The 26,261-nt window shown below is 46.0% G+C and overlaps 2 protein-coding genes across 6 annotated transcripts in view; both read left to right on the top strand.

The window, feature by feature from the left end:
* LOC130379415 (protein FAM13A-like) overlaps nt 1–9,558 on the top strand; it is a 41,236-nt gene extending 31,678 nt beyond the window's left edge. Inside the window, exons 8-12 of one of the 2 annotated variants that reach the window (XM_056586224.1) lie at nt 4,790–4,831; nt 4,972–5,265; nt 5,956–6,184; nt 8,264–8,349; nt 8,740–9,558. In XM_056586224.1, coding sequence (XP_056442199.1) covers nt 4,790–4,831; nt 4,972–5,265; nt 5,956–6,184; nt 8,264–8,349; nt 8,740–8,878 — 790 coding nt within the window. In that variant the 3' untranslated portion in view covers nt 8,879–9,558. The remainder of the gene's footprint in view (nt 1–4,789; nt 4,832–4,971; nt 5,266–5,955; nt 6,185–8,263; nt 8,350–8,739) is intronic. The other variant, XM_056586223.1, reaches the window with a different exon arrangement.
* A 2,768-nt stretch (nt 9,559–12,326) lies between these two features.
* Nucleotides 12,327–24,933, top strand: fam13a (family with sequence similarity 13 member A). 4 transcript variants are annotated; one of them, XM_056586226.1, is made up of 12 exons: nt 12,327–12,619; nt 15,140–15,205; nt 17,068–17,281; nt 17,567–17,708; nt 17,909–17,990; nt 18,307–18,512; nt 18,873–18,956; nt 19,690–19,785; nt 21,567–21,650; nt 22,501–22,700; nt 23,060–23,161; nt 23,386–24,933. In XM_056586226.1, exons 1-12 carry the CDS (start codon nt 12,472–12,474, stop codon nt 23,507–23,509), a joined length of 1,548 nt encoding a protein of 515 aa, XP_056442201.1. In that variant the 5' UTR covers nt 12,327–12,471; the 3' UTR covers nt 23,510–24,933. The 4 variants fall into 4 exon arrangements, with proteins under 4 accessions (XP_056442201.1, XP_056442203.1, XP_056442202.1 ...); XM_056586228.1 differs by lacking the exon at nt 21,567–21,650 and having other exon boundaries at nt 12,328–12,619; nt 23,386–24,930; XM_056586227.1 differs by lacking the exon at nt 15,140–15,205 and having other exon boundaries at nt 12,328–12,619; nt 23,386–24,928.
* Nucleotides 24,934–26,261: the final 1,328 nt, after the last annotated feature.

Consider the following 26,261-nt stretch of genomic DNA (forward strand, 5'->3'; position numbering starts at 1 on the left):
GTGAAACAGAAGAGTACGAGAGATTAAATTGGTCTATATTGACCCAAATTAGCAATGCCTGTTTTGCATGATGTAAATTGACAAAAGATCTTTGGGTCAAAGTTTGTGCAAGCTCGAGGAGAAGACAAGTCTGTCACCATGGCTACGGGTTACGTAACACACCTCCTCAATCACTGCTCCCCTGTTCTTTTTAGTCAATCTCCTGCAGTGCAGTGAATTCTAGGTAGTTCTAGAGCGTTCACTTATGGTTGGATATTCACCCTCTCACTCCCACACTATCCATTGGCATACCACCCACTAAACATTGGACGTTGGATAGACGTGCAGATTATCTTCATATCTGGTCTGTCGGTCCATGACCAATTCTGGACATATATTTGACGTCAAAACTAGGTCCACTATAGAGTAAAAACCATTGTTATCTGTATTAGGTTATTTCGTCTTTGGCAACATGAGCGTGAATGATTTTGGAAACCTGCCTGGCAACGGACAATGACTTCGAACCATGACGTAATGTTTCAAACGCGGATTACGTAGGCAATTTTTTGCCCCCGGTACAATTTGGTGTGACAGCGTCTTTTCTGTGTCATTATTGGACGTCAAATTTCGGTCCACTTAAGGGGTTGTTTTGTAACGGCAGGCGACGTCCTTTTTTCGACTTCTACTGAACGGCTAATGTTGACATCCGTGGGACCTCCGTGTAAGGACCGTTTATAGTCCAAATGTGACGTCAAATTTAGACTAATTTTATGCGTCTTTTTTATACTACTTCGGAATGTTTCAAGGTGATTTCTGTATCATTGGGTTCCTGTAGCTGTAGCATTTCACCTTTGAACTGGGTAAATTTTTTGGAAGTAATTTGGACGCCTATAGCTGCGGTTCCATCCCCCTGATTTTATGCGAATTTTGAAGTATCGAATCAGTAAACGGTTATAACCAACATTTGCATAAAAATCCTCTGATTCGCAAAAAAGTTTATCCGCTCGCTTGAGGTGGTTTTTGAGAAATGCTAATGAGAGTAAATGCGCAAAATGGGAGATGGAAACACACTTTTCGAAACAGCTGTGACATAGCGAACATTGAACGCACAGGACATAGCAACCCTGCCGACATGAACTTGTAGCGTCAATATATATATATTTTTAAGAGTTTGTATACATCCTATATCATATATATATATATATATGAAATAGGATGTCTATGTTTGCATATTCTTTAATCATACCCTGTCCATTAATCCCTGATATATGGACACCTACTAAGTAATTCCAGTCAAATTGTCTGTTCAGCCTTCAAAACGAGAGCTGGTACATTGTGGGAAAATGCATTGTACTGACAAATTGATATAACTGAAATTAGAAAACGCGGTTATATGCTATAGACCCTGGAGTATCTGTGGTATAAAGGCTGCGACAAATTTCAAATTATAAATATGTACAATGTATCCTTTAAATACGTCCATGGAACAGATGCCCAATGTGAATAATAGATACGTGTGGAGGTAAAACTTTTCCTTGCACTCATCGAAGAAAAAACATTGCAGCTATTTTAGATGGAAAACCAAGTGATTCCACTATATATCAGGACCTAGAGGATGTTATCAAAAGGATACAAGCCCTGGAATGTGTGTAGTTTTTCGCTCCAACCACTTGATGGAAACGCACCTAATTCGAATTTCTTTTTTGTGAACTTTCTAAAGATTTGCATCACCTCTTAGATGGAAACGTGACTTATGACAGGTGCAGGAAATGTATAAGCCTACATGATGTAATATTTGTATTTTATGTTTTTTTACATTTCCTGGTTTATTTATTTTAAGTAGTCAAGTTATTCTTTATGCACATATTTATTTAAAAAAAAAAAAGTTTAGCAAATAATTGGCCTAGTCATGTCTTCTTTGTTTGTGTGTGTGTCTGTGTCTGAGTGCCTGTGTGTTCCTGTTTGCAACATTTTTATTTTGTGTATGTGCACCGGCATGGGGTCTGGAGGGTGGTAGGTACAAATCCCGATCGATACAAAAAAAATGTGGACGGGGGAGTCCAAATGTGTACATGTGTTCGCCGGCTCCCGGATAGATAAAAAGCATGTTTCTCTCAAATCTCTTTTCCGATGGCAACAACCGTAAACATATAAATAAAATAAATTAATTATAGAAGTAGCATAAAAAATACATCTAAAATTTGTCTAAATTTCGAAAAGACGTCCGCAAACGACCACATTTGGACTATAAATAGCCCTTACACAGAGGTCCGAAGGACGTCAACATTAGAAATTCGATAGATGTTGAAAAAAAGACGTCGCCTGGTGTTACAAATCAACCCCTTCAGTGGACCGAAATGTATCGTCCAAGAATGACACAGAAAAGACGTCACTACGATTTTTGAGAACTAGTCCCTTGGCTTTTCTATTTCGGGATTCACAGACAAGAAATTACACAATTGTGTAAAATTGCTAACAAAATCCCATTAAACATGAAACATTCAGGGCATCTTAAATATGTATGTAACTGACAGGACAGACAGACTCCTAAACACAACTAAAGACAACAAACACAAAATACTGGGGTAAATATCCAAAGGTCAGTTGGACGTAGAGCCAAATTCCAACACATAAAAGGTTAAGGTCACACCTGGGAACATTTGTGAGGTTTACTGCGATAACAAGGTTTTAACCAATCTTGGTAATCATTCCTATTTATTCATTTATTAATCTGTGTTTAATTTACTCCAAGTGTCTTAATGTTTTGATTTCAGCGGTACAACCAAGCATTTTCTTTTGTTAAAAACTCAACTGAATCGATAAAATAATTATTGTCAATCCAAGACTTTGTGTGACGTTTGCACGTTTACCATATTAAGAGTTCCATCCCCTTTGGTCCAAGAGACAGTGAGTAACTGAACAGGAGAAGAGGCAAGAAAGTGTCTGAGAGTATTTGATTGCTAAAACACTCTCTTGCATTTCTAATGACGTTTGAACACATGTCTTCGGTGTTCAATGTGCGCATCAATTGTAACATCATATCCCTTATGAAATGAAGACCCAGTCCTTGAGTTCATGTCTCCATTGGTCACAGAGTGGAATTGCTTTAAAAATCTCTGACTCGTAGCTAGTATGGGTACTTTACTTTACTTTTTTTTTACTTTAATCTCTACCCCCAGTGTAAACTACGACTACAACTGGTAAAATAAAACCCGTTCCTGTCATATCTGGTAATAAAATTGGACACGTAAATGTCTATTCGAATATACCGGTATACATAAATGCTGTTAGGTCGTTGCAAAGACATGCTCACTAAACAGTTTTTTTTGTTGCTTGACAACATGGATCCCAATGACAGGTAAACATTGAGTTGCCATATATAAATCTCCCAATAAACATTTATTTTAAGTGCAAGTGTTTATTTGGAAATCGTGTTCAGTAAAAGGTTCCACTAAGGGTCAAAGGTCACCAATGACACACTTTTCATTTAATTAAAAAATCAGAGAAAATCTTTTAGATGGGGACAACCAATACATAGAGTTTGGAGTTGCTATGGTCTTGCTGTTTGTAACAACTTACCAACCCTAACCGCGTGATAAGAGGTTGAACAACCCACAGTGTCCAAGCCATTTGAAGTATGGACTTGAACCCACTAGTAAAGTGGGTTCAAGTCCATACTTTGTAAGCAAACTGACCCGTCTCATGATGAATGTGGACAGGATGTCCATACAACCTTGTTCTGTCTCAGCAACCTATCTTCAAATCATACCGACTCTTGAGTCTGTCGATGTCAAAATGCAACCAGGTTGGTGAGCTCCATCCGGCCCCAGCTATTCTATCATGCTGGTTAGGCCTTGGGTCTCTAGACCGTACAAATATTAATGATTCTGGTCCTGCTGAGCAGCCTCTGTCACTCTAAAAGGACACTAAATAGTGGCAGGATATTTTATTGGCTAGGGTGTTTGACACCCAGCAGAAGGTTCTGTTGTTGATCCCAAGGTTTCAGCAGGCTACCTTGGGCAACATGCCCAAATCCCTAAGGGCTCATAAAAGACGACAGGATCTGATGTGTTTTGCCAGTGATCCAAATTAAGGGTCAAGCCTGCAAACACTAGAAAGCTCTAGACATCCATAGCACCTGTCAATCATTCACATTCCATCCAAGTCATCCCATTGTTATTGCACAGCTGACCAATATAATCGCCTATATCATGCCTTAATCCCTTCACTTTGATCATAATTACATAACAACAACGCAGATGACGATGATAAAGTAATTCGTGCCATCAAGATATCATCGCTATTCCCCCACCCTCCCTCTGCACCGGAGCTGACCTCTGGCTGTGCTATCACTGTCAACAGGCCTGTTTATGGAGGAACGCATCCCAGCATACGCTGCATGCACTTACAGCCAGTAGTAGGGAGGAATAACGCTTAGTGTTGGTTGTTTGTTCAAAACATTCACTACACTTCATCTGTGACCTTACTAAACGAGCTATGAACCACCGGTATGCGGCTGGAGATACCGTCTTGGCATTTCACAGCGATAAGAATGAAGATCGGAGCCATTGTTATTCAAAGAGGTTATTTCGAACACTAGCCAAACTAGACTGTAGAAAGACTCAAACAACCACAGTGTTTCATTCCGAGTGTTATACTCTACTGTGTGAGGTCTACAATGGGTTGGAGGAAGCTAAACAAATGGGGGATGGAAAATGAAGAGAAATTAGTTGAAAGATTGTATTACTTGAAGCTAGCTACCCTTGCTTTATCTTCTTCTCTCCCCGCCATTTTCTGCTCTTCTTTGTAGTAATCACCTATCTCCAATACACTGCAGACCCGATGTCACCAAGTAAGATCACTTCACGTCACTCAGAAATTAACAACAACACGGTACCCTGAATGTCCTATTCTATAGCTTTGACGTATGTAGACCTAGAAAATACATCTCGGACTTCCCATATGTACTGTTTGTTCTCTTCTCACCCATAGTTTTCTAGACCGCACCATACGGGCAGCGGTACAACAGCATCTCTTTGAGATAAACTCCCTTGACTGTCCCCGTGTACCGGGACCTGGTTTGCGGGGACCTGGTTTGCCGGAAACTGGTTTGCCAGAACCTGGTTTGCACGGACGTCGTTGGACGGCACCTGCTTTGCAGTTACCCCAAGAGGATACTACTTGCTTTAGTCCTCCGCCGTGGACGTCTAGTGCGAGGCAGAGACGTCGGCAGAAGAGAGAGCAGAGGGAAGAGGAGGAGGGCGAGAGGGAGCCAGAGAGAAGCAGGTATGGTTCACCTCTTGTGGTCTCAGCTGTTGGTTCATGTTGGTGTTCCATTGGTGCCATGTGGGTACTTTCCTCAGAGGTGTCAGTGTAGTGAAAACAGATTGGTTTTGGGAGGGGGTAAAGATTAGAGGGAAACAGGGTAACTGTTAGATGGTTGGGATTAGTGCTACAAGTTCAAAGAGTTTGGGTTCAAATCCTTTCCAATCTGTTGTAATATTAGCACCAATATTATTATTGATAGTGTACGGACCCTTTCACTTGTCCACACCGGTGCGTTGCCCTGATATGCCAAAATTAAATACACCTGTACCCCTGAACACCCTGAATACTATAAGGTCATCTTATCACATTCTCGGTGATAGGCTTACCTGGATACACAACAAACACAGCTATGGCAGTTTAATCCCTGTTTCTCCAGACTCAGTGACGTACTAACAAAAAAAACAACGTCACGTGGATTAGAAGACTTCACACAACACCGACAGCAAAACAGCAATAAGAGTTGCTAGTAAATAGAATTAGAAGCCAACTTATGGCAGCTTCTGGAAAGGTATAAAAGTGAGTGAGCCATCAGAGAACACGTTGATCGGGATTCTCTTGACTCATTGGTCCACTAAAACAAAGAAACTAGTTCTGAAGGATGCTGACAAATTGATAGCTCTTCTTCCTCCCCTTTCTTGTCGCAACAAGGTCCACGTCGTCTCTCAGGGCAGACCTCCAGAAGGAGAACATACCGTTGGATGAGGACACCTATGATGCACTCAGCGAGGGTAATGTAGCTTCTAGACCAGCTAAACAGCGGACCCATAGAGTCAGGAACAACCAGCCAAACACCCAGCAGCACTGTGTCCCAAAACCCTGGAAGCCCAGGGCCAGCCCCACTCTGGCCCAGCAAGACCAGAACCAGGACACCCCTACGGTGAGTGACCGCCACAGCAACTTCTCTTCCTGTCTTCTTGTAGATTCACCCCCCCCCCCCAACCACCCCCCCCCCCCCCCTCCCCCCCCCCCCCCCCCACCCCCCCCCCCCCCACACACACACACACACACACACCCCTCCGTCGTCCTGGGATTCGTCTTCTGTCATTCTTTCTTTAGAATGAAGGAGCTGTCTCTTTTGAAATAACAAGGGCCCTCCAGAAAAGGAGATGGACTAGGTGCATTGACAGGTTAATGTTCTCCTTTTAGAAATGTGCTCCTCGGTTTGCTAAATCCCTCTCAAGCCTTGAATAAGCATTTGTTAATCAATTGATAATATGTTACATTTATGTGTCCATGATGCCCGGTAATTGCTACTGCTAATCCAGGTATTCATCAGCAGTCAAGTGTTTGGAAATTAGCTGTTATTGTCCTTAATAAGCCCTAATTTGAATTACTAAAACACTTTGCTAATGGATTCAGAAAGCTAATGTATATATATGCATCGCTACGGTAAAGAGTCGCTTCCCAATCAAAGTCCAAACATTTGATGTCCATGATGTTCTCCCAGTCTATTTACAAACAGCACAGCGCGTCCAAAACGCGCAAACGCAGCACTCCCTGACCTGCATGCACTTAATTTACAGCGCTAATTTTGCATTAGCTTTTTGGCAACCAGCCCATTCGTCACAAAGTAAATGATACAACGGTTCAAATTTGGGTCAGTGACTTGTGCTCTGGCAATAAATATAAGAAGTAGTGACTACTGGAGCAGGGTGTGCAAAGAGACTTTGAGGACACACTGAAACATTTGGCTATTGGCAATTTGAGTCTCAGAACAGCCCGCTTACGCTACCTACAGTTTAGGGTAAGGGTTAACCTGCAGGTGCCTACAGCTACCCTGCGTTGAGGTTTGGGTTAAGGTTCAGCTGTTAGGGTTAAGGTTAGTCTCCTAATTACAGTTTAGGATTTTAGAGGTTAGGGTTAAAGTTAGTCTACAGGTATCTACAGCTGCCGTACATAAAGGTTTGGGTTTGGGGGTTAGGGTTAGTGTACAGGAACCCACAGCTGCCCTGGGTAGAGGTTTGGGTTTAGGGTTAAGGTTAACCAACAGTAATCTACATCTGTCCTATGTGGAGGTCAGTGTTAACCTACCGGTAAGAATTTAGGGTAGGGGTTAGCCTACAGATACCTGCCTAAAAGGTGGAATCTAAATTGTGTTTTTTGCTTAGGCTGTTTAACTGCTTCTGAACACGGACATTTCAACAGGCTACGATATCGCCATGGCGATTTGTGCCGTAAAGAAAAGTGTGGGCAAGCGATTCTCATGCGCTCCTTTTCCCACACAAGCTGGACACACCAGGGGCGATCCGTCATGTGGGTTTATGTAACTCATGTAAAGCTGAGCCGGGTGGCATTTCAACCTTGTGCGACACGCCGATGGAAATAGATTAGCGTTTCTCACACCTGGGAAAAGACCATCCCCACCTTTTGCTGCGGTGTGAGTTTGGTTGGCAGCCAATCAGGAGCCTCTTATGCAAGTGGACAGAGGAGACTGACACACATACATTTGATATGGGCCACTTGCGCTCCCGTTGGCGCGACGACACCAGGGGCTTCAGTGAGTGCCTGTCTGCACCAGGGCCTCAGCTGTGGCGCCTTAGGGGCTCCGTGTGAACTTTAGTACCGTGTGCATGGCGTGGCATTGGTGTATGCGAAGGGAGTATTGAAGGACAAGGAAGGGTGTCGTTGTTTACAGTATAGTATAGGGCTCTGCGACTCAGCTGGCCGTGACAAAGAACAGTGTAGCTCTTTTGGATCTGGGAGTCATTTGGCCAAAAAAACACAGAAGCATACATTCATATATACAGTATGTATGCAGTGCGTATAATTACATTTTTTCAAATATCCTGAATTTCTTGATGAGAATTATTTAAATGTTATTTGACAAAACAATTTCATTGAATAAAAATATAAATTATATGAGATGTATATGATTATAATATCGTATAAAGTTAACTCCACTGATTACATGATGATAATGAAGTAAACTTGTGACTGTGTTTTGGCCTGCTTTCAGGTACAGGCTCAGGAATGCTGCGTGGCGGGAAGTGCCTCTAGATCTGAAGGATTCACCATGGATGACCCTGCCCCCGGGAGGAGAAGGTTAGCACACAACACCCTCCGCCCCGCTGCCCCCAGCATCCCTCTGCGACCCTCCACGCTCTGCATCGCCTCCTTCGTCCCATTGTGTATCGCACACTGCAAACACGTTCACCCTTTCGTACGCACTCCAAGGTTAACGCCGCACACACCATTAGCTTATCTGTGCTGATACGAGGCCCCGCTCGCTGCAGAAGCCAGCGCTTTTATCTCTAAGGTCGACTTCTCTGGAGTGTTTACCGAACACAGCTGATCCCCGCCGTGGGGGCTGGGGAGGGCTGGAGTGGTTGGAGTGTGATGGTATAATGTGTCTAATGCCCTGTGATGTTTACTGTTGTTGTCTGAGTGAAATAGTGGATCAGTCCACAGCTGAGCGTCTTGTTTACCTTACAGGAAGGAGAGCAGGACTGAAAATGGCCTTCCTCCTCCACAGGTAACTGCCCCCTTACCGACGTACACACAGGCACACACAAACACACACACACACACACACATACACACATGGTTTCACACCTGTTTAGATGTGGCATGACCGTGCACAGACATGGCTGTGTTTGTCCACTGGGGTGACAATCTTGCATTACAGGAATGCAGGAATATATATTTATCGTCGTACATGTTCTAAAAGCATTGTCACACAGAAATAAAGTGAGGAATGAAGGTTTAGTCAGTTCAGCAGACCGTCACATGTAATAGTCAAAGTCAGTGTCGTTTCTTGTTATATGCCATGTTTAACACTGGATCATTTCATTACTTGGGAAATGGTAAGCTTCCAATACCTAGAAGGCATGAGCAAGAATAATAAATATATATTTAGTCTGATACGAATTTAATAACAATTAATATAAAATAAAAATGGGGAACATAGATCCCCATTTGGTTCCTCTTGATGACCTTGTGTTCAGCAACCCTGCCGTACCAGGCAGTAGTTCAGCTAAAGAGGATGCTCTCAGCGGGGCACCTGTGGTCTATGAGGGCTGTGGCAGACATACCAGGAAGTACAGGCGTTTTTGGGCAGATATTACCACAGAGTCCGCTTGCCTGGATCCGGTGAGGTATCCCTCCCGCCCCCACCCCCAGAAGCCAACGTTGGCTGTTCAATGTTGGTCCTGATGGGTATCACCAGAACCAGATTTAAACTCTGAATGGGCCACAACCATCTCAGCATGTTGACACGTAGGGGTGTTGTACCAGCGACGATCTCCAATGGACATATAAAACAGGTTTAAGGTTGCTATAACACACCCAGGGTTTGGAGCCACCTGTGTATATCCACCTCACCTCATCCACCTCACCTGAGGGGTTCAACACCTGCCAAGAAAAGGGTTGCCATAGAGACCGAATCCCACAGTACCCCGCTGCGCCGGCAGCGGCGACTCAGGGAAGCTGTTGTTTTTAGTCAGTCTCATCCCCTGGTGCTGTTTACACCGTGCACTATTAAACGCCTGCCACCGTATCACATTCTAGCCCACACACACACACACACACACACACACACACACACACACACACACACACACACCCACACCTGCGTAGCGTGCATTTTGTGGACCAATCCACTTCAACGCCCTACTCAAGTCTGAATGATAAACTGCACTTCGTTATCCCAGTACTCTTATTGCAAGACAGTAAAGTTGAATCAAATCTAAAATGTGCAATAGCGCAACCCATCTCAACTGGTTTTGTATGCACGTGCATGCACACACACACACATGCGCTTGCAACACCCAGGCTCGGTCGTCTTGGCTCTTATATAAGTGTGCCAGCGTATGGGGCCTGGTTGGGTCAAAGTTACCCAAGCACAGTCCGAAGTGTGAGCGAGAAGGTGTTGCATGCACTCATTTTAATATTGTATTAATAGATCCCTAATAGCAGGGTGTAAATGCGGCCAGATGGTCTTCGGATGGTCTGAACGTGCATCAAACGGTAGCACTGACATTAGTACCTCAGTGAGGCAGTCGGAGAAAATGTCAAGGAGAGGAGAAAAACATAACACACATATGCTCAACCTCCCTCTGTGCACACATACACATCCATAGTTGCATTGCATGCTACTTGTCGGTTCTATTTGTTTGTCGGTTCTATCAGGCATTAAGCATTTGCTTATTTTGTTATTCTTTATTTGCATGCAAGTATCTTTATTCGTTTGTGTGTGGGTTCACGGACAGGATAGAATGCTATCCCCAACCGACCCATCGCACGTGTGTTTTTGTGTCTTTGTGTGTGTGTGTGTGTGTGTGTGTGTGTGTGTGTGTGTGTGTGTGTGTGTGTGGTGTGTGTGTGTGTGTGTGTGTGTGGTGTGTGTGTGTGTGTGTGTGTGTGTGTGTGTATGTTTGTGTGGACATGTGTTTGGTCTGACCCGGTGGCTTGTCTCTTCACTGTACAAGTAGTACTCGTACACGGGAATTACTTTTTCTTATATTTAATCTCCCTATCCATTTGTTCTCATCCAGTTTGCAACCCACACTCCCCGCCTCCAATCTCCCACACACACAGAAACACACATACACACACACACACACACACACACACACACACACACACACACACACACACACACACACACACACACACACATAAGCTTCTACTGATGTAATCATGGAGGTTTTAATGTAGGCTGGATTACACCTTGTGTGGGTGGGGGTTTAACATACATGCACACACACGTTGTGCCTCTCTGGTAGGACAGCGGTTGACCGGGGGCCAAGTAACATCTGTGCACATCTGTACACGAGTCAATCCACAGCCGTGACTCTGCCTGCCAAGCTTGCAGTTTTGTTTTCGGGGGAAAGGTCAAAGATTAGCTGTTAAAATATTCTGCCCCCTCGTTTTTTCTGTACACGTCATCGTTATTCACCAGAAGCTGGTGAGGCAGTGGACTTTCAGGAAGTATTTTCGGGTTGTGATTGAGTTGTTATGACAGAGAGTGTTACAGTACATTTATTTTGTGATTTCGTTATTTTGCACACTCATGCCCCCTCCACCTCACCAAAGACACAAGATACATGCTGTAACTTGTAACTGTCTGTAGATAAGCCTTCATACTACCAACTAATACAATGGTATCGCTTTCACAACAATTTTAAACAGAAGTATTGAACGTCAAGGAGAAGTATGCAAGGCAGGGAAAGGATCTGTGGAAGTTGTCAAAACGAAACTTTGCTTGGGTTGTACGAGGAGTACAGGAAACGAAACCCAAGAACACTTTGAAGAAGCGACCGCACAGAGCAGGAGAGAGAGTGAGAGAAACTGAGCGAGAGTGAGAGGGAAAGTGAAGCAGAAATAAAGAGAGAGACAGACAGTAAGGGGAATAGAGACAGCAAAGGAGGGAGAGAGGGAAAGAGCAAACGACATAGAGAGATTGCAAGATAGAGGGGAGAGCGGTAGAGCAAGAGAGAGGGAGAGAGACAGAGAGCATGGGAGAGATACAGGGTTCAAAAACACACGCCGTGTCTTTGGCTCTGAGGTGAACCGCTAATCCTGAGTCGGAAATAGGGATAGAGAATTTCAGCCAGTCAGCCTACGTGCGCCAGCCAATAATCGGCTGTCTGCTCTCTTGTTCCTCCACTTCCTGCTCGCCCCCCCCCCCGCTCCCTCCTTCCCCTCCCAGAAGCTGTGACTGTGAAACAAACAACTCTACTCTGGCACATGGGAGGGGAAGGAGCATGCGGAGGGAGAGAGAGAGAGAGAGAGAGAGAGAGAGAGAGAGAAACAGAGCAAGGGAAAGGGCGGGAGAGAGATGGGTGGGGTTAAGTAGAGGAGGAGGAGTGTGTGAACCCACTGGGCGAGAGACGGAGGGACGGCCAGCGAGGGCTCGGCCTACCCAGATGGGCGGATGTTTTGGCCAGACGGCTCAGCCAATCGGGAGGGAGGATCCCCCCCCTCTCCCTCCTCCCGTCGCTGGGCTGGGCCTGTCTGGAGGGAGGGGGGGGCGGGGTGGAGGGAGAGGAGGCGTGCGGCCGGGGCTTAAAGAGTGTGCCTGCTGGGGCTGGCCGTGGTTGTTGAGCAGCTTTGTGTTTGTGTGTGTGTGTGTGTGTGTGTGGGTGTCGCTGACTCTCTCTCTCTATCGCTCTGTCCCTCTCGCGCGTGCGGGTGTGTATTTCGTCCCCTCCGCGGCTAACGCTCATGGTGGTACAGAGGGCCAGGATGAAGATCCAGGAGTCTCCCGCGGTGTGTGTGGCGCCGGAGCGGCCGTCGCACGGCGACTGCAGCGAGCCGCGAGAGGATGTTCCCCGCCTGGAGCTCGCAGAGGAGGACAACAACAACTGGGGAGGTGGGTCCACGCACACACACACACACACACACACACATGCTGCACGCGTATGCTGCACATGTGTTCACATGCACACACGCACACACACAGTTTTGGGAGTTACATTCCAAACTAGATCTTTTGATCATTGAATGAAATACATTGTGGATAAGTACAGCCCACGTATGTGCACTTTGACAGCAACTTGTAGGGTTAAACCCGCCCCCCCCCCCCCCCCCCCCATCGGACTCCACACCCAAATCTAACAGAGCAGCTGCACACCTTCTGCTGTGTGTGTATGTCTCTCCTTCTCTATCTCTCTCTCCCTCCTCCTATTCCTCCTTCTCTTCCTCTATGCATTCCACTTCCTCTCTCTCTCTCTGTCTCTCTCTCTGATTGATGGGGCTCGCCCTTTGCGCGTTTCATGTGGGGATTTAATTGTCTCAGATCTTGTTAAGTTTTCTGTCCCTCCCACGCTGACTGGCTGTGTGTGTGTGTGTGTGTGTGTGTGTGTGTGTGTGTGTGTGTGTGTGTGTGTGTGGTGTGTGTGTGTGTGTGTGTGTGTGTGTGTGTGTGTGTGTGTGTGTGTGTGTGTGTGTGGCAGGGGACCAGGGGCTAGGCAGTAGGGTGGAGGCTGGGTGTGGATAGGGGAGGTGGGGGGTTAGGGTATGGGTTGTTTGTTTGTGCTGCTGGGGCGGAAGTGGAAGAGGATCAGGGTCGGACAGTAGCGGGCGGACTTGGTGTTGGTTTAGTTGCTTTAACATGCGTTTGTCTCTTAGCCCTGCTGGGTTTGTTGTTGTGGTGTGTTGACTAGAAACAGAATTATTAAAGCTTCATGATGGCTGAATGCCTCAGTATCGGTTGTTTCAATGTCCGCAAGCGTGAATGAATGAGTGTATGTGAATAAATGATAGAGACAGTTTCAACATATATGGGTGTGGGAATATGTTTGATTTAAGCATGATGTGATTGAATGCTACGTTGCTTTCCATGGTCGATGACAATGCATGGATTTACAATAACAGGATTGTGTCTTAGGACTGCTTGAGCTTGGAAGAGCTTGCTTGAGTAACGTAATGGCATGAATCAATGCACTTATTAGAGGTGCCTCCAGATGTCCATTTCGGATAGCAATTGTTACTCTAAAAAGCCATTGCAACTTTTTGGTGCATGCAGCAACATGTATGTACATCTGCCCAGACATGTTGGCTTCCCAGACACGACTTTTTACTTCCTGGATGACTCTGTTAGTCCAGCTCGCTCATTAGACCCAGCAATATCGACCTGATCTGCCCTGAGTTTATTCAATATATATATTTTTTTTGTTTTTTTGTTTTTTCTTTTCGATTTGTTTTAAGGCAGATTGATCCGAGCATGACCTGTTAGAGCCCTCTAGTGGACGAGGGAGCAATGACAGTTAGGGCAAGCCTGGATAGTCAGTGGAAGACGCCCAGAAGCGGCTGCTTTAGATGTGTTTACTCCTGCTATGAGGAGGACTGGGCTGGGCCCGTTTGGGATCCATCCCAGCATGCCACTGTAGAGTTCCCTTCAGGTGTGTTTTTATCCATATTATATGTGCTAGGTTTATTTAATTATTTTTATACCCACACACAACCTTTTTACGACAATTTTGAATAGGTGAGTAATGTGTCTATTTGTCTTTGAGAATTGATGGTTCCAAAGGAAGAAGTTGTTCCACAGATGCTCATTTGTCTGTCAATGAACACTGTCTGGAACTCATTTCTCAAGAATCCTTCACCTACGTTCGGAACTGCATGCAGAGCAACATGTTTATTTAGACACCTGATTTTCTTTGTGTTGTTGTAATCTAGTTAGTGTGGTCAGTGAAGCGATGTGGTTTGTGTTTGCCTGTGTGTGGTGTATTCTGTGCAGGGAGTCTGTGCTTGTGAGGGTGTGGTGTGTTTTGAGCAGGGAGTGTGCGTGGATGTGTTTGTGAGTGTGTGGGTGTGAGGGTTTCTCTTAACAGGGAGTATGTATGTTAGTGTGTGCGAGTGTATGGTGTATTTTAAGCAAGGAATGTGTGTTTGCGTGTGTGTGAGTGTGTGATGTATTCTGAGCATGAGTGTGTGTGTGTGTGTGTGTGTGTGTGTGTGTGTGTGTGTGTGTGTGTGTGTGTGTGTGTGTGTGTGTGTGTGTGTGGTTGCGGGTTGTATTCTGAGTATTGTGAGGGTTGTATGAGGAAGGGCAGTCAGACCTTTGTCCCAGTACGGTGTGTGCCAGCGTCTGTCGTGGTGACCTGACGTCCTGCGCTGGCCCCGTCCTTGTCTTGATCAATGCAGACGCGTTAAGACCGGGCCAGAGACCTCCAGCTACACAAGTTGACAAGGACAAGCTTTATTTTGTTTACTGCTGACTCTAAACAGCATTTTTCATGCAGAATCTGGTTTATTCATATTTGTTTTCTTTTTCATATTCCTTTCTAGTTGGTTCTTGTTTAGTTTTTTGTCCCTCCATACATTTTGATGTTTGATTTTAGCATTTATTTTCCTTCCATTTGCTTTCCTTCCACATTCTCTCTAGAGCATTCCTACTATTCCGCCCCTTTCCTTGATTTCAAAAACCTTTTCCACCACAGTGTGTTTGATGGTAAGTGCACAGTGTGGGACGCACCAGTGTGTTCGTGCATAACCGCTAATCATACAAAGGCACGGACCCGTGCATGTACCTGACGGCACCCCTTTTTGTTTTCAAACGAAGCCCGTGTAGAAACTACCACACACAGGTTGTTTCTGACGCATATCACACCGGGGGACCACCAGTCTGACCGGCCCCGTGCGGCTCTGGGGTCAGCCTTCACGCCTTCTGCGCTTTGCTCGCAGCAAAACGCTTAAAAAGCGAATGTTAAAAAAAAGAAAACAACCCCCTCGAACAACCCAGTCCCTCTGCGGGATTAGTGTCTGAGGGAGCTGAGTCGGAGGCCAGCTGTCGGGGCCGGGCGCGGCCGTGTGTTTGATTGATTAAGAAGCTCCCCCTTCTGCCCTGTGGCGGCGGTGGCGGCGGCGGCTGACGTCCCACAGGTCTCTCCTTGGTCCCGTCTTCGGACCCACGCACGGCACGTTCCCCCACACGTACACAGCAGAGCGCCGGGCGGGGGGGCGGGGGGGGGGGGGGGGGTCCGAGGAGAGGACTGGGATCCGGGCCAAGTTGTGCTAAAACGTCTACGTGCGGCCCCAGTGTTTCACAGGTTCCCACACGTGCTTTCAGACACGTCGAATGTTTGGAGTACAAACATTGCCGCCTGGCACGCATTTGACCCCTCTGATGGTGCATGGATTGAAGTTCCCCCTCCAGGAGTTAGCCCCGGGTCCAGGACTTATGGACGCTTCGGTACACCTTGCACAGCAACAGTCTGCATGCAATGTGTGTGTCGAGGACCTCTCTCTCTCTACATCTCTCTCACTCTCTCTGTACACCGTCCTCTAAATCGAGGTCATGCTCTGACATTTGGCCGTGGAGTGTATCCAAATGCCGCCCAGCCTTATTTATAACCCCGGGATCAGCTTGGTTGTCCTCACACTATGCACCACATATATCAAGTCGTAACAATTACCATGCACAACATAGATCATTATTATCATTATTATTAATAGAGTAGAGATTGAGGAGAAGACCTGATCTGCATTTCTATTCTCGTCAGATTGTTACTGTTATGGGAATAGTCTGTCTATATTCTCGCTAGATATCATGATGAGAGACAGAGATGGGGGAGTGAATGAGAGAGAGAAATGGGGAGATAGAGAAATAGAGGGGAGGAAAGACGAGAAGAGAGAGAGAGAGAGAGAGAGAGAGAGAGAGAGAGAGAGAGAGAGAGAAACAATGGGAGTTATAAATAAAGAGGTAAAGGGAGAGAAAGGGAGGAAGGGAAAGGGAGTTAGAGAGTCAGATCAAGGGAAAGGGAGATAGGGAGGGCGATATAGATGGAGAGAGCGAGAGTGCAACATCTGTCACAAGGCCCAGTGAGAGTGTTTTGTACTGTAGTGTTTCTGGGAGAGTGTTTAATGGAGTGGTTTGGTATGACCTTCAGAGAATGAGAGAGTTGCCAAAAAAGAAGGCTGTTTACCTTTTTTGTGCTAGTCACTGTTGCTTTTGGACTTTAAGTGAGTAAAATGTATGTTTCATTGCAAAAAATATACTTCAAAAGGATTACAAAGAAGATGTTTTTCACTTTCACTTTTCTACAATGTATAGCCGGACTAATCCCTTGTGTTTCCGAATCATGTGCTTCCTCGCTCCACCGGAAGACACCATGACAAGCACAATATTATCTTCGGGGTTAGCCTTATTCTTGGCTCCAAGCGCTAGCTGGGTGAGGGGGAACTGACTGCAGAATGTTACAGGCAGTTCCCCTCACTCAGCCGCTCCCGCTAGAGGGCCGGTCGGTGACGAGGCCCCTACGGAGCCCCCCACTCAACCAGGGCTCCCTTGTGTTCTCTGTTTGGCGTCTCCAGAGCCCGTCCCTGCCTACTCGTCGTGGCAACGGGACAACATGGACCGCGAGGAGCCCCGCCCGTCGCCGCACGCCGGCGGTCAACTCATCCGCCAGCTGATGGAGGAGGGCAGCGACCCCATGCTCTCGCCTCGTTTCTACGGTTACGGCCACTGCCAGTACCTGGACGACACGGAGGTGCCCCCCTCGCCGCCCAACGCGCACTCCTTCACCAGGTGAGCGTCCTCTCCCGCAAGACTCCTCCTTCAGGATTCCTTATGAGTGACCTGCATGTTGATCTGGCAGAAGCAGAGCCCGGGCCAGGAACTTAATACAGCAAGGGGCGGAGTTATGCTCTGTGTGAAAGTGTGAAAGAAGTGTATTTTGAGTTTTGGTCCAAACCAATGTGTAGTAAAAGAAAGGAAAATGCCCCGGTCGCCCAGTTTTGAGCTCGCCGGCCTTGCGGTACTTACTTTTATGTCAACTAAAAATATTGACTTCTGTTTTGTGTGCGTGTGCAGTCGCCGCAGGAGTTCTTCCCTGGGGTCCTGTGACGAGGAGAAGGAGGAGCTGTCGTCCGTTCAGCTCTCCAAGCGGATCCACGTGCTCAAGAAGAAGATCCACCGGTTTGAGGAAAAGTTTGAATATGAACGGAAATACAGGGTGAGCAAAGCCTCCATGCGGAATGGGAAATATTTCAGGCATTTTACATGGAATTCAGCTCAATAAACGTCTGGGTTTTCTTATTTTGCTGTATTCCATTTAAAATGTAAGGATCAGACGATCTACAGAGGAGAGTGTTTGCTGCTCTACCTCTGAGGCAATCTCTTCTCACCCGTATTTCCTGTCCGTTGGTTCTCCAGCCGTCTCACAGTGATAAGCTCGCCAACCCAGAAGTGCTCAGATGGGTCAATGAACTGACGAGACTTCGCAGGAATCTCAAAGGTAGGCAACGGCTCCCGCATTAGAAAAACGTTTTTTAATCAAACTAAAAAACAATGTAAATAAATAAAAACAACACATGTCCATAATGTGTGAGACACTGCATTGATCCACAAAAGAAAACGGCAGAAGGTGCCGAGAAATGCGAGAGCTTAAAACAATAATAATACACATACGAGAGAATAACGACCGCACAGACCGGCTTTAGTCTAATCGAACACACACCCTACACACATGCATCACGTTGTTGTGCACATGTCTGGTTCGGACACACAGACTCCCTCACCGTGCCCACGTTCTCGACCCCCCCCCCCCGCAGAACACAAGCTGCTGAAGTCGGAGGAGGACCTGCCACCGCTGACCCGCCAGCGCAGCAACACCCTGCCCAAGAGCTTCGGCTCCCAGCTGGACAAGAGGAGCCCGCAGGAGAAGGCGCCGCTGCCCCCGGCCGAGAGCACCCTGGAGGTGGTGATGGGCAAGCTGCAGGAGAAGAGGGAGGAGGTGGGCCGGCCGGAGGACATCAAGGTAGGAGCCCCCCCCCCCCCCCCCCCCCCCGCTGCCCAGCTCGTAGGGGGTGTGGAGGGTGGAGGGTGCAGGACAGAACATGGGATACATCGGTTTCTGTCCGAACACTGTGGTGGGCGAGGGTGTTGGACCCCTGTTAGCCATGCTGGAGAAAGGTGCCCCTAGCCCCCCCCCGATAACTGCTCCCACTCCACCTCAGTCTACAAATTCAGTTCTATTCGCATTGGATGAAAGCATCTGCTAGTTTATGGATTACTATAATTTAGTTATAATTTTATGTAATTTTAATTTGAGAGTACCGAGATGATGAAGCGGTCCCATGAAAAAGGGACCTTGTTTAAACGAGCCGCCTGTCTGCAGGACATGACCCGAGAGCAGATTGGAACGGAGAAGCTGGCACTGCAGAAGGCCCTGCTGTACTATGAGAGCATCCATGGAAGACCGGTGAGTCACTAGTCCCTTCGGGGAATGATCCAGAACAAAGCACACGGGAACCAAAAGCTTGTCTCGCCCTTCTGTTTACCATTCAATCACTAATTCATTCATTCATTCATTTAGCAGACATTTTAATCCTACGAGATTTATGGATTCCCACTGGCTGCAGACAGAGCGCATTACGGATCAACACAACACACAAAAACACCCTTGCCACTACACCATCCCTCCTTATCCGTCCATCCCTCTCCTGAGTCACTGTATTTCTTCCGCACCATAACAGCCCAAACAAATTCAGTCAGCACTCCACAGAGCCGGGCTGTGTCCTACAAACCCACCCAGGGGTAAATAACGCCTCTTGAAGGGCCGAGCAAAGTCCTGTGTGCACTGGACGCGTGCCCGGGTTGAGTGGATTCTGACGCCCCCCCGCAGGAGACCAGAGTGTCGCGCTGCTAGGTTACGAGCGTTCAAATATTCAGAGGAATTTCCCCAGCGTCTATTGAGAAGGTCTTAAAATCGGAGGCAAAATAAACACGGCGACTGTCGCTGTCTGAATCCTAGACCTGAGCTAATTGGATAAATGAATTGCATTTTGGCTAATCCCCCTCATCCGGTGTCGCCAGACCTGGGAGACCTTGTTGTTGTCGTTCTTCACCCCGCCGAGGAGAGTGCCAGCAGGAAGCCAGGTCGCTAATGCCGAGCTAACGAGACGCCTCCGCTTCCTCCCTTCCGCCCGCCGCAGGTGACGAAGAACGAGAGACAGACCATGAAGCCCCTGTACGACCGCTACCGCCTGGTGAAGCAGATCCTATGCAGGGCCTCCAGTATCCCCGTCATCGTAAGTATTGCGCTTGCTCAGTCCTCGCCGCAGTCCCAATCCGCCCTCGCCTTCCCCACATCTCTTCATCTGTTCCACACACGTTTTTCCTTCATTTATTTTGTACGTTCATTGCAGCTATTATGAAAAAAGGTTGGATTTTACTTCTCGGTAAACGGGCTTCCCCTTGTATTATGGTGTTTTACTGGTCAGGCTGCATATCTATGTAGGCCCACTCTGTGGACCACCAACGTGACTGAAGGTTGCGACTGCTCGCACAGGGTTATTGTGAGCATGAAACTCGCGTCATTGTAGACTAATCTCAGTTCTCTGCTACAAGCTTTCGTTTGAGGCTATGTCGTAACGGTTGTGGTCAGGATATGAATGACATTCCTTCCTCAAGGGTAAGCATAGTACTGATAATATAAATACGTCCGGTTTCTGTAAGGCTTTTCTTGGTTTCCAAACTTTACAGGAGAACATAGAAAAAAGACATGAACAATGGAGATCATTTATAGAGCCAGTGAACACAAAAGTTGTTTATTTTACGTTGTCATTTGTCTTATATGAACGTCAATCTGAAGCTATGCTATTTTATTGTTGTAACTGAAATAAGTCTCCAATTTTGAAAACAAATGGGGGAAATCCTATGTTTTTTTCATTCTCCCCAGAACACTGTGTGAACTCCCACTCTGAACGCTTGTGGCTTTCTTTGACATTTGAGCAGCGATTTATGTAATGTCCGCGTCACTTGTGGAACATTTCTTATACAACATCGTTCATTCTAACGCGCATGCACAACGACAACAACGTGGGTCGTAACCATTTGGATATTATGCCCCCCTCTTTACTAAAACTCTCCACCCGAAACATTTCTTTTTAAGTCTCATAGTGACTGAATTCTAGCTGAGAAACAGTGGGTTCACTGGGTCTTTAAAAGAGAGAAACAGGAGGGTGGAGGGATTAAGTGGTGGAAGCAAGATGGAATCGGTGGGTTTTAAGGGCCTTAGAAACTCTAAAGGGCATCGTAGCTGTTGGTCTAACTGTAGTCTCCCAGTGGACCATTAACAGCAACTGACAACCGCTGTGTCCTGATAAAGTCAGCCGTTTGTATCTCCACAAAGAGCTTTATTTCCATCAAAGATTTGGGTTGTATTTCGTCCAATTCCCCCAAAAAGTTCTGCAGTGCATTCAAAGCAATGCCTATTTCCCTTTACACAGTTTAACTAAACCATGTCAGGGATGTTGTTCCTGGCTCAGTCCTTGTATTCTATAGGATCATATTTTGTTCCAAAGTGAGCTCTGATCAGGATCTTGGCAGCAGCAGCTCATTATATAATTCCCTCCCGCTAATCCCCACTCTGCGAATAGAAATTCCTGTTGTTTATTAATTTGCTTATGGGTCCTAATCCTCCCCCAGGGGTCCCGTGGGTCACAGTACCGACCCCAGTGGGGAAGAGGACCGCTTCTGCCCCAACCGTTCCCTGTTTTTTCCAAGACAATTTCCTGTAGAGATCTGGTGTTGGCCAGCTTTTCCCTCGCTCCGGAGAAAAGGGCAGCCTGTGTTGAGCTCAAACCTGGCTCACGCTAGACAACGTGAGGGGAACGCGCTCGGACATTTCACAGGCCCAGTGCCGAGAGTACATCCTCTTAACGCAGCGCCAGATGGACCGCTACCCAGCAGGCGCTTTTGGCATTCTGTCCGTCCCACTGGAAGCAGACCTCTTTCCCCATTGACATAACCAGTACATGATGTTAGGCCCCCATTGTAACCCCCCCCACCCCTCCCCCCCCCAACACAGGGCTCCCCCTCCAGCAAGCGGCGGGGTCCGCTCCTCCAGCCCATTATCGAGGGCGTTCCCGCACTGTTCTTCGATGACATCAAGGTGACGGTCGACTTGAGCAATCTGAGTGCCATCAGATTGCTCCCCCCCCCCCCCCCCCCCCCCCCTCCCCCCTCTCAAACCCCAACCCAATCGCTCCCCGACCTCACCCTGATCATGATCGTTTTTTAAAAACCGGATGCTGCCTGTTGATTGGGCGAGTGCCTTTCGGTTGTGCGGTTTCCCGATAGTGTCGTTAATCGTAGAAATGAATCCAATCAATAGCGGCCTTCTTCACTTAGACGCCATCTTAGCTAAACTGAATGCGGGTCTCCGCACTCAGTCTCCCTCACCGCGCTAGCGTTGAGTACGAGGTGGCTGCTAGGTGGAGAAGGCCCGTAGCGGCCTTGTGTGTGACGCTTGACTAGCTCCTTGGATGTGGGTTGATGTTGCTTTGGTGGACGAGGCGTGGTACACGGTGAGTTTCATGGCGTGTCTAATCTCTAACAACGACTGAAATCAAATAGGAACCAATTCCAATAAAATACAAACCTTATGGTGATCTACTGATTTTCCAACCCAGCCAAAATAAACCGTAACTTTTTCTCCTACTCTGGGTTTGGTTGCAGTGGACCGGATCTGAGAGTGGATTGTGAACCAGTGTTGTACCGCCTCTGATCCTCTAACCCAGCCAACTAACACTGCCTGGTGTCAGTGGCGGACCGGGGGACTTGGTGCTAATCCCTTTGCTAATCGCTAGTTAGCGGCAGTGCTCGCCGTTTGTGCTCTCCAATCACCCGTAGTCACCATCTCTCTCTCTCTCTCTCTCTCTCTCTCTCTCTCTCTCTCTCTATCTCTCTCTCTCTCTCTCTCTCTCTCTCTCTCTCTCTCTCTCTACCTCTACCTCTACCAGGAGGAGGAGGATGGCTCTGAGGAGGACGGGGACTCTAAGCCCTCGTTCCCGGTGTCGGACCGGCCCAACCCCAGCATGCTGGGCTTCCTTGACCAGCTGGAGGAGGAGGCGGATGGGTTCATCTCCCCCGTGGACGACCTGTCGCCCTCCAGGAGCACCACGCACGACATGAGGCTGTCCAACCTGCACTCGGCCACCATGTAAGCTAGCTCGCCCACGGGAGAGAGATGCAGAGTCACTGATGAGTGACTCTGGTCTTACTGCCAAGTTTCACCAGGGAGTCCCTTTATCATACTTGGTCTTTAAACTTTTTTATCTTTCACACTTGAAGCACCTCATATTTTATTTTATGAAGATTCAACGTTTGTTACTTTTTCACTTCTTTTTTTTTGTAGTATGTGTTACAACTGCGTTGCATGTTGCTTTGTTTTGACTTGCTTACCGAAAACCCTCGCCTTGTCGTTAGAACTTGCCTGAACTGCATGGCCGTGTTGTTCTGCGCTGTGGATAATAAAGTTTGACCTTGGGACCGGTTGTTGCTGCTCGCTCTCCCTCGCAGGCAAGAACTGCTGGAGCAGCTCCAAGAAACCAGAGAGGAGAAGAAGAGAATCCGCAAGAATCTAAGAGAGTACGAAGACCAGTTCTTTAGAGAAAATGGAAGGTAAACGAGAACAGAACTCCACTCACACACACACACACACACACACACACGCACACACACACACACACACACACACAGCCGTAAAAATATGTGTTGCCTTGCAAACAAGATGATATATCATCCACGTCGTTATATCTTTATGTGAGAGCCACGTTTCACATTTAAGGCGATGTTTGTGTTTTTTTTTTAAATGACCGCGGTCTCCTGCCAATGTCTGCCCGTAGGAATGTGCAGAAGGAGGACCGGTCCCCTCTGGCGGTGGAGTATAACGAATACAAACACGTGAAGGCCAAGCTCAAACTGCTGGAAGTCCTGATCAGCAAAAGAAACTCGACCAAGTTCAAATGAGAAAGGAACAACGGACGAAACCCTAAGGACTCGAAAATGAAAAGCGTTGGGTCTCCACGGATTAAAAAGAAACGAGAGGAATTCACCAGCCTGAGAAGACAAACCTTTTATAAACAACAAACACCTCAGCTTCTAGGAACCTGTGTCGGATCTGTTGTTGGAGCGTTTGTTTTGGACGAGTTTTGTTCTTCCCCCTTTTTGCTCTGTGATTGCGCTGAAGCGTGTGGAGGTCCAAACCTGTGGCACTTGGGGTCAGTGTTCCCTAGAAGACGTGAGGGAGACCTGCAGGCCCTTGGCTTCTCCCATCCCCCAGGGTAGAGGTGCTGCTTCCTGTCAATCAAAAAACCGACCGAAATGTCTAAAAGTAGCCCTTAAAAATAGTTAGGTAGCTAGGTAGAGTCACGTTCATTGTAGCTAATTTATTTCTATTCCTTTTTTTAAATGTTTGTTTGTTCTTTTAGGAATAGTTGTTTATTTTTTGGCGCTATGGAATACATTTATTTTTGTTATGCATTGTGGAGTCTTAAGAAAATATCTGTAAGTAAAATTATAGAGTTGGCGAATATATTTTTGAAAGAAGGATATAAGAAAATTGAGTAATAGATTGGACGTGTATTTTTGTACGGGAGACCTCTATCTGAATGACTACCAACCGATCGGTTTGACAGTATTTGTTCAAGCGAATGGATCTGTAAATGTGATTGTTAATTGATGCCATACTTTTGTGTGTCTTTGAGTGTGCAACATTATTGATACTACACTAAGAAAGTGATTTGCTCACACAAAAAAAGGTTTGCCATGCAGAGCCAGTGGTTTGATATCTTCTGTTAATGTGTCCCAAAGACAATGAATCAAGTGTTCAGATTGCACATTAAAATAGCGTAGAAGATCATTATAATCAATAATGTAGCTTGTTCCTTGCTCCCTCTCCTTACCACTTACTTAATGTAAAAATAAGCTATTTTTGTGTTTAAAATAATAGTTTTCTTGCTCACATTGATGAACATGAAGAGGCATTTTACAATGACTGATAAATCCTTTGAATCCATTGATCCAATCCTCTGCTGCCTGCAATTTAAGGCTTGCTGCTTTCCTTACACAGCCATTTCTATGGCTTCTTGGTTCTGTAAATACATCTTTGTGTTTATTCTCTCCTTTTATTCCTCCAAAATGGATAACTAACAGTGTGAAGTTTGTTTTATGAATGTAAACACTGGCGAATTATTAGTGCATTTGGGCGTGTACATTTTAGTACATATTTGTATTTTGTAAATACATATTATTAAAGCAAAGATATTTTTAATGGAACTCGTTGGAGTGTCTGTGCGTTGGTTTTTCATTGGAAACTTGATTGGTTGCTATGAAATGTATCTCTGTTTCAAGATCTAGTTCCTTGAAAAACTCATAGCCTACATATTCACAGCGAACAAATCCAAAGAGAATTCTATCGGACCTATGAAAGATGGGGAGAAAGGGTGGGGGAGGGACACAAGCTGAAAAGTTTATTTTTTTTCCGGGTAAAACAGGTCAACAAAAATAATGTCATCCATTTCAAATAGGTAAAAAAAGAAAATATATATTTTTAAACAAAACAGTTACAGCAACTGCTAAGCCCTTATGTGTATACAGTATATATGTTGATCCAGAAACACAGGACAGTCAGACTTCCTCCAGCGGTGACTGAAACACTGATTTCACTGTCGTCTGGTAGCTAAACAACTGTTCAATTTACAAAACAGGCCCAGGAGTTCCTGGTCATTCAGCTTGACTGGACAATTAGCATTATATTTCACATTGCAGTACCCGCTTAAATTATATTATGCTGCGATAAGGGCATTAGCTCAGAAGCCTGCAAATCAAACCGTTATAAATAAATATTTTGAAAATTGGTGGCGTATGTGCTCTGGCAGAAGCAATATGTGCATGTTCTGCTCGCTATACTCAACATAATAAGTGTTTACGATGTGTGACTTTGAATTTCCCCTGTGGATCAATTAAGTATACATCTATCTATCTATATCCTGTATTGTGGGCGGAACTTCGACGGCCGTAAAACAGTTAAATGCATGGTGCCAGGCATTTTGCGGATTATTATAGATTCCATGATAGGCCATACAGTGCTCAACTGTATGGCCTATCATGAGCTCAACTCAACAACGTTGTGAATGTATAAGCCATCAGTTAGCAGGATATGGGAAATTACCCCAAGAAACAATAGTGCATTATAGTGGAAAACTGAAAGAAGATTGGGCAACGATGATAGGATCATTATTGCTAAATGAATTTCCCAACACAAGCTTCTCATAGTGGCATATATACATTAACATATGGCTCCTGCAATCAAAACTAAAACAAGTTGCAATATAAGTATAAAAAAGATATATGCATCGTACTAGTTAACCGCAATGCACTACTTAAGTATAACAGGGAGCGGGTATAAATGATTTCACTAGAGGACTACACATCATAGCCATGTAACGGTAAAACCGTTAAACAGCTAGCGTAGTGTTCAGTCACAATGGGAATACTTACGGATTTAACTATAACTCTGTTGAGAATCTGTTGATCAGAACCACCAAAACACGCCCAACTACATTCTAGATCTAGATCTGAGTTTGTTTGGGGAATAGAAATTGGATCGAGGGTGTTTTTTAGTTTTTCACTTGGTCTCTCGATCACTCAACAACATGCACACGATCAGCCAGAAAATCAAGTAAAAAAACAAAACTGTATTTCTGTTCGAAACCGCAGG

This window comes from Gadus chalcogrammus, chromosome 3 (assembly GCF_026213295.1).
Source record: "Gadus chalcogrammus isolate NIFS_2021 chromosome 3, NIFS_Gcha_1.0, whole genome shotgun sequence".
In the NCBI taxonomy this organism is placed as follows: domain Eukaryota; kingdom Metazoa; phylum Chordata; class Actinopteri; order Gadiformes; family Gadidae; genus Gadus; species Gadus chalcogrammus.